At 41.5% G+C, this 14458-nt stretch overlaps 1 protein-coding gene across 2 annotated transcripts in view; it reads right to left on the bottom strand.

Annotated features, from left to right (window-relative positions):
- SPIDR (scaffold protein involved in DNA repair) overlaps window positions 1-14458 on the bottom strand; it is a 198914-nt gene that overhangs the window by 116199 nt on the left and 68257 nt on the right. For both annotated transcript variants that reach the window (XM_086472516.1, XM_086472517.1), the window contains one exon: window positions 6010-6229. In XM_086472516.1, the coding sequence (XP_086328642.1) occupies window positions 6010-6229 (220 nt within the window). The remainder of the gene's footprint in view (window positions 1-6009; window positions 6230-14458) is intronic.

Here is a 14458-nt window from a genome sequence, read left to right as displayed (position 1 = left end):
TTTAGTTCTAGAGACATAAAATAGGATATACCTGAGTAGCTCTACAGACACAACTTTCTCCCTTACATGAGAGGATGCACAAAAAAATCAAATTTATTTTTAAAAATAGAAAAATGAGCAAAATCCTCAGGACTACTCTGTCAAAATGGATAAAGCAATGGAAGTATTGAAGAAATTATATGGAAAGCTTGTTGGAGACAACTTCCAGTTCACAAAAAGTATATGTATTCCTATTCTCAGAAGACAACTCATTGCTTTTGATGTGATTGCGCTACGAAAGGTGTATTCTGACAAGAAAATATAAATACTTGCAAGAAACCTGCATCTGCTTCAGCTTCTTCTGAAAGGAGCTTCAATTTTCATAACTGCATGATCTCTGAGAAACAATTCCAAGCAGTTGATCTGATCTGATCTTTGGCTCCAAGGCCATTCCCATATGTACTTTAGAAATAGTGCCCACACTGGCTTTACAGCTCTGAAGTTTCATAGAATTTTATCTTCTGAGTGAGCCTTGTCCATCTTATCAGGGTTATCCCACTCTGCTATTGTAACATCTTCAAAGAAAGAATGTAAAGGCAGAGCTAACATCTTTCCGGCGGGAAGGATCTGACTGGTGAGCTTCCCCCACCCCTTTTCCCTCCATTTGAATATTTGTACGTGTGTGTGTGTATATATATTTATTTATTTATAAACGCTCAGATTTCATCAAAGGAAGACGTTGAACATAGCTCAGTTTTGTCCAACTGATCAACCAAGCACTCAAGGCAGCTGCCTGTCTGTGGAGTAAGTAGAGAAAGGGAATTTATGCAAAAGATGTTCCGTACATGTCTTTAATTTGTATTTGTATTTTACCTTTATGGAATGAGAAAATTTTAAAGGATATAGATGCTTTCCTTCTTACAGAGCAGCACTAGGTCATTTCTGCATTTCACTAATATATGAAGCCCAAGATCCTACTTTCACATGATCTTTCTTGTGATAGGGAGAGATTCTGTAACAATGTTCTTAAATGCTTCCCTGGAGAGAGCGACAGTAATAAAAAGTCTTTGTCTTCATCAAATGGAGGGCAAACCAAACCCTCTTTAACACCGGTCATACTGGTTCAAAACACCCATTTCATGTTAGCTGCCTGTGTTGGTACCCTTACTGCTCACCAAGATTATGTAAGACCATGCAACGTGAGATGGTGTATTAAATAAGACAATCAAAAATCACAGTAACACATCCATTTATCATAAGTCCCGTTGTTGAGCCAACAAAACAGCCTACGGCACAACCAGGATAATTCTAAAGTAGAAGAATACTAAGTCCACAAAGCTAGATTGCATACATAAAAGCCAGGTTCCTGTACATAAACTTGTTCAGAGCTGGCTTGCATGTTTCTACAGCAACTTCCATCACTGACCCACCTTAAAGGACCTGAGATGCAAGGTTTCATACATCAGCTGACCTGCAGCAGTGTTTTGTATGAGCTCTTCTCGGCAGCAAATAATTCAAACTCTTCTAAACCTCTTTCATTGTGGACAGACTGAACCTAGTGTAATACAAGTAGAAACGAGAAGTCCACATTAAACACTGTCACCAGGCACTGGAACACTTTCAAAGCTGAGTAATGATGATTCCCCGTGGTTTCATAGGTTAAGAGAAACTAAAGAACAACTTTGAAGTTGCTTGTTGATGTCACAGAGTTAAGTGTTTTATATACTTACCATACTGAGTTCCTAAAATAAACTCTCTTTTTTTATTTTTTTAGGCACAGAGAAGTTGCGTAGGGAACAGCGGCTATCCAGCCACGGATCCTCTCTTCTGCAGTGCACAATGGCCAATGTTTACAGGCAATGCAAGAACAGAACACCAAGTGGTTCTGTCCCCTTCATGCTGTCCCAGCCCTCCAGTCAGCAGCAGCATATGAACCTCCTGAACTAGCGGTTTCACACCAGACCGTCATATTCAACAGGTATGTATCGGCCTCAGCCTGTCCAAATCAAACATGATCTGTGGTTTATATTGCTATTGCCAAGGACATACTTCTAGTCGTTTAACTTCAGAAATACACGAAAAACATTTCAGAGTTGTTAAATTTAATGGCAAGGGAAGTCATTTTAATCTGCACCACTTTCTTCAGGTTAATTTATCATGAATATTCAAAGCAGGCTTATCTACAAGCAGGAGGCAGGACTATCTGAAGGAAACTGTCTATCCTCAAGCCCTGCTGTATAACAGAAAAATGAATCCTCAAGTCTCTAAAAATATCATCTCTTATCACTTTCTGTTAGGTATGGTAAATCGTTTCTACCATTTTTACAATTAAACAAACCAAAAAACCCCAGGTAAGTTGAAGCCATAAAATCAGCACCAACGGAACCAGGAAGCCTTTGTTCCCATTCTCTCACATCTTTGCAGCATCAAGCAGTCTTCGCTTTTTGCTGGACACATATTTCTGCGAAGTGAATAAAGACTTAGTAATCAATTTAATTAGACTCAGTAATAAGCTTTTCCTATTCCAGCTGTTAAAAACACTTAATGATTCAGATTCAGTCTGCAAAAATTATGAGGTGTTCATTTAAAATCTTCATCCAAGAAATTGCTCGGGTACTGCAAAGACAACCACAGGCAAGCCTACGCAGGCAGGGGCAGGCAGGGCTGAGTTCTTTTGCCTGTTGTCCCAGCTGGCCAGACACAAACCAGCTCCAGCCTAAAACACGCAACCATTTTCATGTGTCCAGGTTAATAGACTTCATTTAGATACAACGCTGCAAGAATACTTCTATATAGCCTTGAGATTGGAGCGGGCTCGCATCAGACGGCTCACAGGGCAGGCAGCTGAGCTCCTTCCTCCACCAGACATGCTGGTTTTAAAATGTTAATCAACCTATTGGGGTTGCTTTCCCTACAGCAAGTGACAATTCTCACATGAAAATCCTTTCATTCAAGACTCTAAATATGTACCTTGAGACACTAGACCCAGAGAAATCCATATCCAGTTATAAAGAAATCAGGGCTCAGTCCTGCAGATTCTTACTCTGACGAGAAGTTCCTCTCATGAGCAATGTCCAAGTGGTGAGATTCTTATAACTGGCCTCCTGTCAATATTTTATTTTTTAAATTAAATTGCTCGTACTCTAGTGCTGAGGGACCACGGGATTCTGTGTGTAAACAAATAACAACAAATATACCAACAAATCCCTCAACACTGCTTCCTGAAGTATTTATGCATGTCTACTGCCAGAGACGTTTCACATACCAAGCTGTGCACTGAGTTCACAACACATACAAATACAGTCATAAAAGCAAAGTCTAATTTTATAAAGGCTCAAAATGATGCATTCCAGTTTTGCTCACGAATAGTCACACACAGAAGTCAGCAGCCTGTGCGTCTGCATCTTACCTATTCACTCAGCTGTCGGGTCAGAAAGCAAAATACAAAGTCAGAACATAATTCTGGGGTGGTCTTTTAAAGATACCGGGAAATCCTGCTCTCGGGACGTTCCTCTACAGCAGCAGAAGCAGTCCATCTATAAAGCACCCCATCTCATCCCACTCTGCCTTACCATACGAGTAGCAAAACACGGGAGGACGACGCACAGCGTGCTGGGTGTCCCAAGCACACACAGGTCATTCAAGGTTGTCTCCCCTTGCATCTACTTTTTTTGTTCCCTTTTTCTTTTTCTGATGGGTGGTATCAGTAAGATACACAAATACACTTATTTCACCATGTCCGGGTTAGATTTAGTTAATTTGGTTTTACACCAGTCACACATGCGAATCGACAGGAAAGCATTTTAACACAAACAGCATTTGTTTTTGACGACAGAAGCGCAAATTCAATGCAGAGTAACAGAAACTACATTTCAGCATTCAGAGCTTTCAAGGAAGAGTTTAACAGAATAGAAGCTTGGAAATACGACAGAGGAAACTTCCACTGAGTATACAAGTGCAATTTCCAATTAATGTAAACTAGAAGTGCCAAATAATAATAATCTAAAGCAAAATCATCCCTCATCCTCCCCCCTCCCTGCCTCCAGTAGGTTTAGTTTAACAGTATCCAGACCAACTTCTTTTGACTTCTGGTTGAGTAAACAAAGAGACAACTGACATTAAGATAATTCCAAAACGATAGAAAGTAGGACTAGAGATGAGATATAACACAGTTTTGCCACTATTGACTAATGTCTTTATAAAGTGCCTTGACAGCCACATAAGTAAGGAGAGCAACTCGGACAACACAGACATAGCGCCTGCCCAAACATTCTGGTTTTATGAAATAACCTTTTGCTTACAGGAAAAGCGCATCCTACTAAAATAAAAAACAAGAGCAAATAAAAAGTGGTATTTCTGGGAAGACAGGCAGCTATGAAGTTTTCTCAAGAAATCACAGTTTACATATACGCATATATAGGAAGGAGTTCTATGTTCAGAACATAAACAGAATTTAAACAAATGAGAAGACTACACCAGCACAGTTACAGACAGTGGCAGTCCGGGAAGGATCGTATCAGTGAGTTACATCTTCCCAGAGCAGACACGGAGCAAGCTGGAGCAGTCTGGGAGGTACACATGCTAAGCACACTGACAGGAATCATTCAGGAAGACAGAAAAGGAGGGAAAAAAGAAAAAGTTGAATCATACCCTAACTAAAACACTTTTGCTGGTATAAAAATCTTTGTGGGTTAAGGTCTATACAGAAAGGGGCAGCAGCATAAACGCAATGCCTTGGGGTTTAAAAACAACAGAGGAAACCTGAAGAGAAAAATGGAATTAAGACAGAAGTTTGTAGGAGAGAGAAACAAGAAGAAAACAGGGGAAACAAAAGCAAATGTCAAGCACGAAAAGAAGTTTATTGAAGGAAAAGGTAAACAAGAACAAACATTAGTACCTCGGGGGTGGCAGGAAGAAAAAAAAAAAAGCAGCAACTTATTTCATATCAGACTAGGACTGATTCAAGTGTATTTCCCTTAGCTACCAATCTATTTACATCTAAACTATCAATAGTTGTTATCTGTAGCCATAATAAACCACAGATTAAATATCCTCCTTTAATTTTTTAATCGCCTCCAAAAAGAGTTAAACAACATTTTAGAAGCGAAAGATTACAAATTGGGGAGCCCAAAAAAATATTTGCAGCTATCAATGAAGATAAAAACCAGATACAGACTCTGCAAAACAGGAGGCAGTATTTTGGAAACAGATACGGTCAAACACTAGAGGCAGCTGGAGGCTAAAACTCAGGTAACGAATGCTGAAATATATAAGAAGAAAAATATTTCCTCTCTTGTAATTTGGGTGGAGAAGAGTGAAAAGAGGAGTAATATTCCTGCTTCAAAGTCCTCTTGAATTTTTATGAAGAGCAGACCTTCCCACCTACAGCCACCGACAACCAGCTGCTTTAATAGAAATCTCATCACTTCATGCTACTTCTTAAAACCAGGAAAGTAATCCAATCCTGAAAAAACCACCAATGTAGACTAAAAATTTTGAAGAATTCCAGAAAGGGCTGTGCTGAAGAGGGATCAGGGGCGCTGAGGACAGTGACAGCAGCAGCAGTGTGGAACTACCAAAAAGGTGTTTACCGATCCCTTAAGAAGAGTGTGGATATCTCATTTGGGTTTTTTTCCCCCCAGTTTTTTAGCTGCATATTGTTTTTGCTGAATGCTACACAGTTTATACAGACTTTTCCTCTGAAACATTATACCCACGCTCACAGCAACGGATGAGCATTCCTGAACTACTTTGCTACCAGAAAGTATGCACTTTATTGGCCTTATCATTGATAAGACGTTGCTCAGGCCTTTCTACCCCTCTAAACATGAAAATATGAAGTGAAAACAAAACTGCAGCCCTGAGCAACACTAGAGGCATGGTGATACGCATTCAGTTGTTATCTGAGCGATCTTGAAGGTATCTGCCAAAGCCCCTCCAGCTGCCAGATGACCACCAGAGAGCCCTGCTCTCGCCTACCCCCCAAGGTCTTTCCTACAACAGCAAGCGCGGCCAGTTCTCCCGACTCACCACGGAGGGTAGATGTGGACGACATCCTGCGGCCTGCTCTTCAGGTGAGCTGCTGTCTCTCTCGCGAAGAGGACTTTGAGTATTGGTTCTCCTGCCTTGATGACAGCCTCCTCGGATGAAAGCGTAGCAGGAGACTGTTCCAGCTGCTGGCAGATGGCAACTTGTATTGTACACTCCTCAAACATTTCTAAGATCTTCACAATTAAGACACCAGATTTATCTGGAAAGTAAATGAAAATGAAAAATAAAAATGCAAAGTCTGGATGAGGAGAAAGAAATCCTGGCATGCTGAAGATGGGCATCCCTCTGCTCTCTGCAGATCTGTCTGACTGCAAAAAATCCACATGAGTAGAATACACTGCCCCATCAAAAGACATGTTAAGGTTTTCTGGCAATTTTTCTTTTGTTTATAGATACTATTAACTGTAGAGACAAAAGCCTACCTGCACTTCTTCCAAACACCAATGAAATCACAAACTCCTTACAAGAAGCCCTCTCTCACCACGTCTGAACTTTTTAATCTTGCAACTCATTCGCTTTGTTCCAGTCTTGTTTTATTAGATACTCACAAAATACATTTATTTAAAAACCGAATAATCACACTCTGCTAAAAGTGAAGCTGTGTTTGCAGTCCTTGACCTTTCTCAAAGCAACAGTTGTCAGGGACCGAGTTAGAAGAGCACAAAGCTCTAAAAGCTGATGATTCACAGTTGGAGATGAATGTGGAGAAAGAAGGAGCAAGATAGATGCACTGCCTAAAAAATAATTTTTGCAAAACCGATCATCCATTTGATCAGTAGGCCACCAGGACACAGAAGGCTCTCTTGTTTTAAAGCAACGTGAACAGATACCAGCAGCCCCACAGTTTGATTCCAAGCACTTTTGTCTATGCTGAACAAGAAACAACTTTGCACTGAAATGAAATTACTTCTAGCTGGCTTTGCAGCCCGCACAGGGCGATGGCTGCTCAGACAGACCCCGCTCTGTACCGCAAGATGATGAGTTTTATTCTCCTTCTCACCTAGCCCTGCTCAGATTTGCACTCTGGTCACTGAGGGGAGAATTGTTGCTCTCTACCTGCCGAATGCTACGAGCCGTTAGCGGGGAAGGACAAAGTGCCAGAGGACAGGGACAGCGGAGCCCAAATTCCATCCATTTTGATTCACAATTGCATCGGGAAAAACACAGCATCCCAAGAAAAACAGCTGATATGAATTATGGTCTTCCCACAGCAGAGAAGAAGCAGGGGAGGAACTGTGAATGTGATACTGGAACTTAACGGCAGAGCTGCCCTCGTTATTTGTTTGTTTATTTTAAGGCCCATTTCACAATTGCGAATGCCTTTCCTTTGGAAAATAAATAAAAATATTTTAGTTTCAATTTATGAGAAACTTCAAAAAAAATTAACCCAACCCTCAAGAAACCCAAACCAAAGAAACGGGGCCCTAAAACCTTTCCGGTTTATTAAATAAAGTTATATTCTACCAAAAAAGAAAATATTTTGTCCCTGTTTTGTATTCCCCAGTCCTTATTACATTTTATACTGAAACTGAAATAAAGTCATTTTGAAATACAAAACTGAAGTGTTCTCAAAACCACTTTTATGTGAACCAAATTTTCATCGTTTGCAACATGCTTTTCTGCAAAGCGTTCTGTTTCCCATGAACCAGTATTTTCCAGCAGGACAAAGGGCTCCACCAGAAAGTCTCCCATGTGATGGACACAAGCCATTTCTGTCCAAGCCCTTACAGCTCGACCTCCCTTTCCAGATCTGAGAAGCAGGAGTAGGAGAACTGACCCCTTCTGACAAGTCCTTTGAGACCGACTGATGAAGAGAGATGGGTGCCACCGCTGTCACCTTCTCAGGGAAAGCTGTAACGTGGCGGTGCCACTCCAAACACTCAGCGGCACTGCGTTAAGGTCTGCTTATGTGCAAACTTCTGCTAAACACGGACTAGTTTTCTATGCCTACAGGCAAGGACTTAGAATATTCACACTTGAATTCTGTTTTGCCTGACTAGCTGCAGTTGTGGTCCTCTGTCAACCCCAAGTCATCTGGCATGCATAAACAAATTCTCCCAACCACAAAAATTCTCAGCCTTCAAAGTAACTGAGCATTTACCTCTCCCCTCTAGACATGGTACACAATTTGCATTTTCATCCACTTTATAAACCAAGTCACACAAAAAAACAACCCTTCAATTTTGAAACACACCAACAGTTTATTTAAAAAAAAAAAAAAAAAGTATTAAGACAGCTCATGAGAGAGACTGTTCGTCACTTCCAAACTGTGCATTTCTTGCGTGCAGAATTTTATGACAATTCTGACTGGTCAGCAGTGTATGTTACTCAGCTGATAAAGCAGGTTGAAGACAATGATAACATTTTTCTTTTAAATACCTCTGACTATAAACCAGTTAAAAATACTAGGTAAATCAGGAGTTATATCTATATAAAAGCTTCTAAAAGACCCTGGAGGAAAAAACCCTACCAAAGTACCAGGGTCTCTTGCAAGCCAGTCTTAAAATTAGTGCAAACACTGGAAGCTGATACTAAATGAAGCCCAATGCCTCTACGTTGAAAGCAGCACAATATCAACAACTAGCCAAGTCTCACGCTTGGCACACACACCCCTTCTACAGAACCACAATCTATTTGTTTATTTAGATGCAGAGATAGTTTAATTTAATTACTCAAATTATTATTACTGCTGATGATAGAACGCTCTCTCGAACAACACGGCAAAGCACTTTGGATTCCTGGCATGTGATGAAACACCAAAGTTCAGAACTTCGCTTCGTTTTTAATTCATTTGGCTCTTATATTGTTATGTCAATCAAAAATAAATCAAGTATATGTGGCTGTACATTGAAGGGAGAATTTGTGGGTGAGGAGATGGCTGGATTACTGCAGTATCTACAGTTTCCAGAGGAGTTTACTTGTTTGCTCATCCATGTGAAAAGTTTACTTTAAGGTTTTGCAATGTTCTCTTTCACCCTTGGATAATTCACAGAAGTTCTCGCTTGCTTGCTGCTGAAATCCTCATTCACTTAATTTCACTTGCAAAGCCTAATTACAGCCCAAGAAATTCAATGTGCAGGTTTCGTGGCAATACGTGGTAATCTTAAAGAAGGAAGAATACCTTACAATAATATATAATTAAAGAGGTGCAAGTAGTAACTGTGCTGCAATCCTGCCCATTCCTACACTGCGTATTCCTTCATTTCCCATTCTGCTGTCTACAGCACTCATGAATTTCTTTCTTCAGGGTCAGTTTTTAACAAAATCAATGAGCTAATCCAGCTAATTGCAAAGCCACCAGAGCATGTGAGCAGATACTAGGGAGAGGAAGGAACAAGTGACGGAAAGGGAGGAGGTGGGGCAGGAAGGGACTGAGGGAGGATCGTTCTTTTCACTGACGGCCAAACCAGGCTGGATTAAGCCAGCTTCAAAAACTATCCCATTCTTTTTCCCCACGGTGCTCAGGCTAGACTGTCCTTGAGAAGCTCCTTCAGCAGGCAGGGAGGACAGGCAAGATGAAGTCACTGAACTGCTGTTCCAGGTGCGTGGTCCACAGGCACATTTGGTACCACAAGAGTACCTACATTCTACAACTCTTGGCCAGACTCTCCTTCATCTCTTTTGAACCTCAGCATCTACAATGGATAGACACCACACTATGGTAATGAGAACATGGGTCAGAGCATACCCAGTGTTCTCTAACCACCGACTCTATATCGCGGAGGGACCCTGAGAAAGAGAGAAGGAGTGAGAACCGCAGGTACCTATGGAATGCTTGTCTGAAAAACCTTCAGTTTAGCGGCTTGAAGGTAACTTTTCTTCTCCCATTGAAAGACAAGTCCACATGGACGCTCTCAGAGAGGGAGCATACAGCTGCCTGGATGTGTTTAGAAATCTTCCACTCAAGCAGCAATTTGAGGACTGCAAAGCTCTTCTTTGGTGCCAGATGCCTCTGCAGCAGTGTAATGCTTGGGGGAAATAAAGACGGAAACTCAGATCGCTGCCCGATCGGTGTCAGACACAGGGCATTTCTCAGCAAAGCCCTGGGCACTCTGAGCTCCTGGTGACAGAGGGGTGCTGCAGCTCAGCGGTCCTGGAACACGGCCTGGCATGCACAGCTGCCCCTCCAGCAGCCCTCCATAGCTTTCACACAGTCAGCTAGCAAGTCAGAGAAAGCATCCACTGACACAGGCTCAAGGATCATTTGAAAGATCTGGCCCCAGGAATATAAAAAGGGAGCTTATTCATCCCAGGGGCATGAAGTATAAATTCAATCCCTCATACACAAGGCTTGAAGTGCCATGAAAAGAGATAGAAAGGCACTGATAAATCTGGTTGATGTGAATTTTGAAGAGGTATTTGGGATGCACAACACACCTCCTTTAAAAAAACACCATTTAAAAGGAGGGGAAATCAGCCACCAGGGCCTGTAATGCTCCCTCACTTCTAACAGAATTTTCCATAGAAAGAAAAATCTTCTCAAAGACGTGCAGCAACATGCTGGCTACTAGCGATTCAAAATGTTGGTCACAGAAGGGCCAGAGTACAAGAAAAATCAGGTACCAGCGATGAGCTGGGTTAGTTTCCACCTGTAAAGGTCACATCAGCCCTTCGCAGAGCACTGCTGTGGTAAGTGCCACCCCCTGGAAGGCAACAGACAGAAATCATTGCTAGATGGGCCGTGATGAAACAAATTAATTCCTGCAGATCTCACAAATAGTCCAGAATGAGTGCAACCAGCAGGACAGACTGACTGGTGGGAGGAACAAGCCATTTAAGCTGGGAAGTATCTCTGGTGAAGCCTCTCTATGATTGACAAGAACCTCCCTGACCTTCCAGCCAAGAAATAAGAAGCTCTGCCAAAAGCCATTCAGCAGCCCTGCCATGAGGGGGCTGGACAGGCAGATTCAGCACCACCCCACCAGCATATAAAGGAGTCCCACCTTCAGGATCCTCAGAGACAGATGAAGAAATCCTGATCCAAACCTAGGCAAATGGGACACGAAGCTCCCACTGCCACTCTTAGCAGAACCTTTGAAATCACAGCGAAAGGTCTTTTTGGCAACAATAGCAATGGAAGAAACCTGCCAAAGACCTTGGGCATAATTCCCAAAAAAGCCTGATGCTTCACAATTGTGTGATCAAAACAGGTCTATCTTGTATGCATGAGTTCAGAAAAACAACCAGTAACTTCCTGGTGGAAGAAAAAGAAATCTATTTTGAACTGCTAAGAACACTAGTTCTGGTTCAGAAAGTTCCTGAGTCAGAGACCTTGGGGAGATTGTTGGGAGAATACTTTGGGGAAGTATCATCAAGTGTGAGCCCTGTTATAATTTTTCCTAGGCATTTTGGTAGCTTTTGTCACTGCCAGAAACAGGATCCTAAGCTAGAGGAACTCTGACCACCTAGCAGATCTGCTCTTAGGTCCATAGTTAATTACGTAATTCCTGGTGACCTCTGGGATGTCAGTCTCTCACTCCAATTTGGAACCCAGACATGGAGTAGTTCAGTTAATCCACAAAGATATTTCAAGCGTGTGGGAGATGAACACACACATTTCATGCTGAACACATCAGCTTCCCCGGTTAGTTCCGTTCATTTCTGTTTATTTCAGTATGGAGGGTGATGCTGCCCTTCAGTCATATACCACGTCATATACCATGACATCAAACCATGTTTTGACGCAGTACTTTACAGATGTTCTGCATTACTCTGAATTCCAGGAGGTTTAAACCAAACAAAACCCAAACACACAAAAAGAAAAAAGTTCCCCATTCCTTTGGAGATCACAGACCCTGAGATCTTGAGCCTTCTGAAAACTTCAGCATGGCTCTACCACGTCTCTGGCAGAGCAAAGGGTGGTAATCTTCAGACCTAACAAAGCGGCTTCACAGCAGACACATATATTTAACCCACATCAACCCTGAATGTACATGGTCACGGATGATGCACTGGCCATGCCAAGGGCAGCCTGGGAGGGAGGCTAAGAAGAAAGCCAGGCTACTTCGACTCTTAACAACCAAAAAGCAGTTTGGAGAGAAGAAAAGGAAAAACATCAGGGAGCACAATTTAAAAAAAATTAAAAATAAAAAAAAGTTCAGACATTCTGGCTTCAGCGCCCGAACTACAACTCTAAAGTCTGTTTTAATAACTCCCTAACTACCAATAAGGAAGAGAAATGAGGAGAAAAATAGAGAAATTATGATCTCTTGGGGATGGCATATTTTGTGGTTCTCTTGCTACACAGCGACAGGAAGCTGAACACACTGCAGGGAGAGGATCCATAGGACGTGATGTATGGAAACGCACCAGATGTCGACATCAGTAAGACTACACGCAGCTTCACCTCACTCAGGCGAATTCTGCTAACGTATTACTGTTCAAGTGTTCCAAAACAGCACCTGTAGCCTCAAACGGAAAGCTCTCAGGGGGAATAAACTCTCTTCAGTCAGTCACTAGAGCTCCAGCAGCAGAGAGTCCCTGTGAGAAAAAGCGCTTCAGGACAACAAACTGGGGTATGCGACACCTCCCAGGTCCCGAAGAGGAAGCCAGAGCAGAGGGTAATTTACCACTTTCTGCATTAGCTGGGATAGCCAGTGCACCTCCACACAGCTCAGCTCAGCAGAAGGAACAACAGTAGAGCAAACTGAAGGCAGGCTGACTTTATGAGAGCGGGTTCTCCCAAATTTTTCAGTTTTCCATTCTTCCACGAGAATTTAAAAATCTTGCAATGTTGAGGGAACGCATCTCACCCACAGGGCTGAAGCACATGACATGCCCATCTGAATGTAACAATCACACATGGCACAAGGTAGAAATAAATCTTCAGAAAGGTCACAGTACCAATGCAGAAAACAGTAAATTACAAGCACACAGAACAGATGTTACAAACAGTAAAGTTTGGAGTTAGTAAAATGCCAAGCAGTGTACAGCTCTGTTCCACTCAGCATTCTGCAAGAAAAAAATAAACACACTCATATGCAGGCATGAAGAAGAGCACAGTGAAAATTATTACTACTGTGACAGCAAAAAGTGTCTAGTAATAACACACACACACCCCCCTACCAGTAAATATACACGTGGATTATCACACAAAGCACGAACGACAAAATAAGAGAAACTCCTCAGCCACAAGACTTACCCTGTAAGTCACACAGATGAAAGAAACCAAGTAAGCAGGGCAAGAGGCAAAAGGAAGAATACTTCAACACCTTCTTTTTAAATCAATGAAAAAAAAGATACTCATGCAAGTAGAGCTTTCTGAAAAAAAAAACCAGGACAAACTCATAAGAAAACCCAAGGGATTGGGAGGAAGATGAAACTGCTTGACGTCACGTTAATCTTTGGAAAAACTGCTAACAAAAGGTTTGTTTCATGCAAAGGTGGTCAGGACAACCTGTATTTGTTCTTGCCAGCTACAGAATCACAATGCACAATTCTTGATCTTAATGATATCTGAATGATACGGCAGAAAGACAGATGCTTCTAAGAAAAACAAATTACTGTTACTTTTGCTCAAAGAGCTACCAAAAAAAATCATATATATGAATTGCAATTTAGAAGCAAATTTGTACTGCACCTGACATAGTTGACATTTCTAAAGAACACATCTGAAAAGTTAAATTATACTTTTACTTAACTGGCAAATTCTTTAGAAATATGAACTGCAAGAAACACAGGTGTTACACTCAAGTCAAATTTCTACTAATGCTAGCTAAAAGCTTTTCTAACAATAACATTTCCCACTGAAAGTACAAAGAATCTTGGGCAATTAATGTTGGGAACGGTACTTACTGCACTAAGAATCAAAGCAAATTTCTCAGTGGGTTCTGATGGATCAGATACACATTATGGAAGCATGAAGTAAATAAGGAAACCCCCACTTTGCGCCTTGTTTAATAAAGCAAACTTCCAAATTTGTCTCCCTCAGTTATTTTTTTTTCAAAGGCATTATTTCATCCCAACATCATTTAACTTCTAATTGTCTAATGTGGGTTCCAAAATTGCAGTTGCTAGACACCCTCCTGGGACAGCACTTACTATCCGCAGTGGAAGAGTAGCCAAGCCTACATTTTCTGGTTCAGGCCACAAAGTTTTACTTTCGTTCTCAAGTGTAAAAAATATAAAATGTCAATTTACAGACATAAATCAAAAGAAAAACCTTCTTTCCCTTGGCATCCCATTATTGTTCTTCCTCCTCCCCCATGTGATTGCAGGTACAGGCATAACAAACTCAGCAAGCAGGCAGACACCGAGCAGACCCTCGCAAACGAAAGTCAACGTTGAAAACCCGGTGGAGATTCCAATATCTCCACAGCCTGCACAAAAAAAATCTGGTCGTCATTCTGATCCTTACATGTTGTTACTCTTCCTGGGCTGGTCAATTCTGAAACTGTTCAAAAAGATTTTTCTCAAAAACACACCAAAA

Source organism: Leptosomus discolor, chromosome 13 (genome assembly GCF_034619465.1).
Source record: "Leptosomus discolor isolate bLepDis1 chromosome 13, bLepDis1.hap2, whole genome shotgun sequence".
Lineage (NCBI taxonomy): Eukaryota > Metazoa > Chordata > Aves > Leptosomiformes > Leptosomidae > Leptosomus > Leptosomus discolor.
The sequence above is the reverse complement of the archived record's forward strand: the minus strand, read 5'-3'. Positions and strand labels throughout refer to the sequence as shown.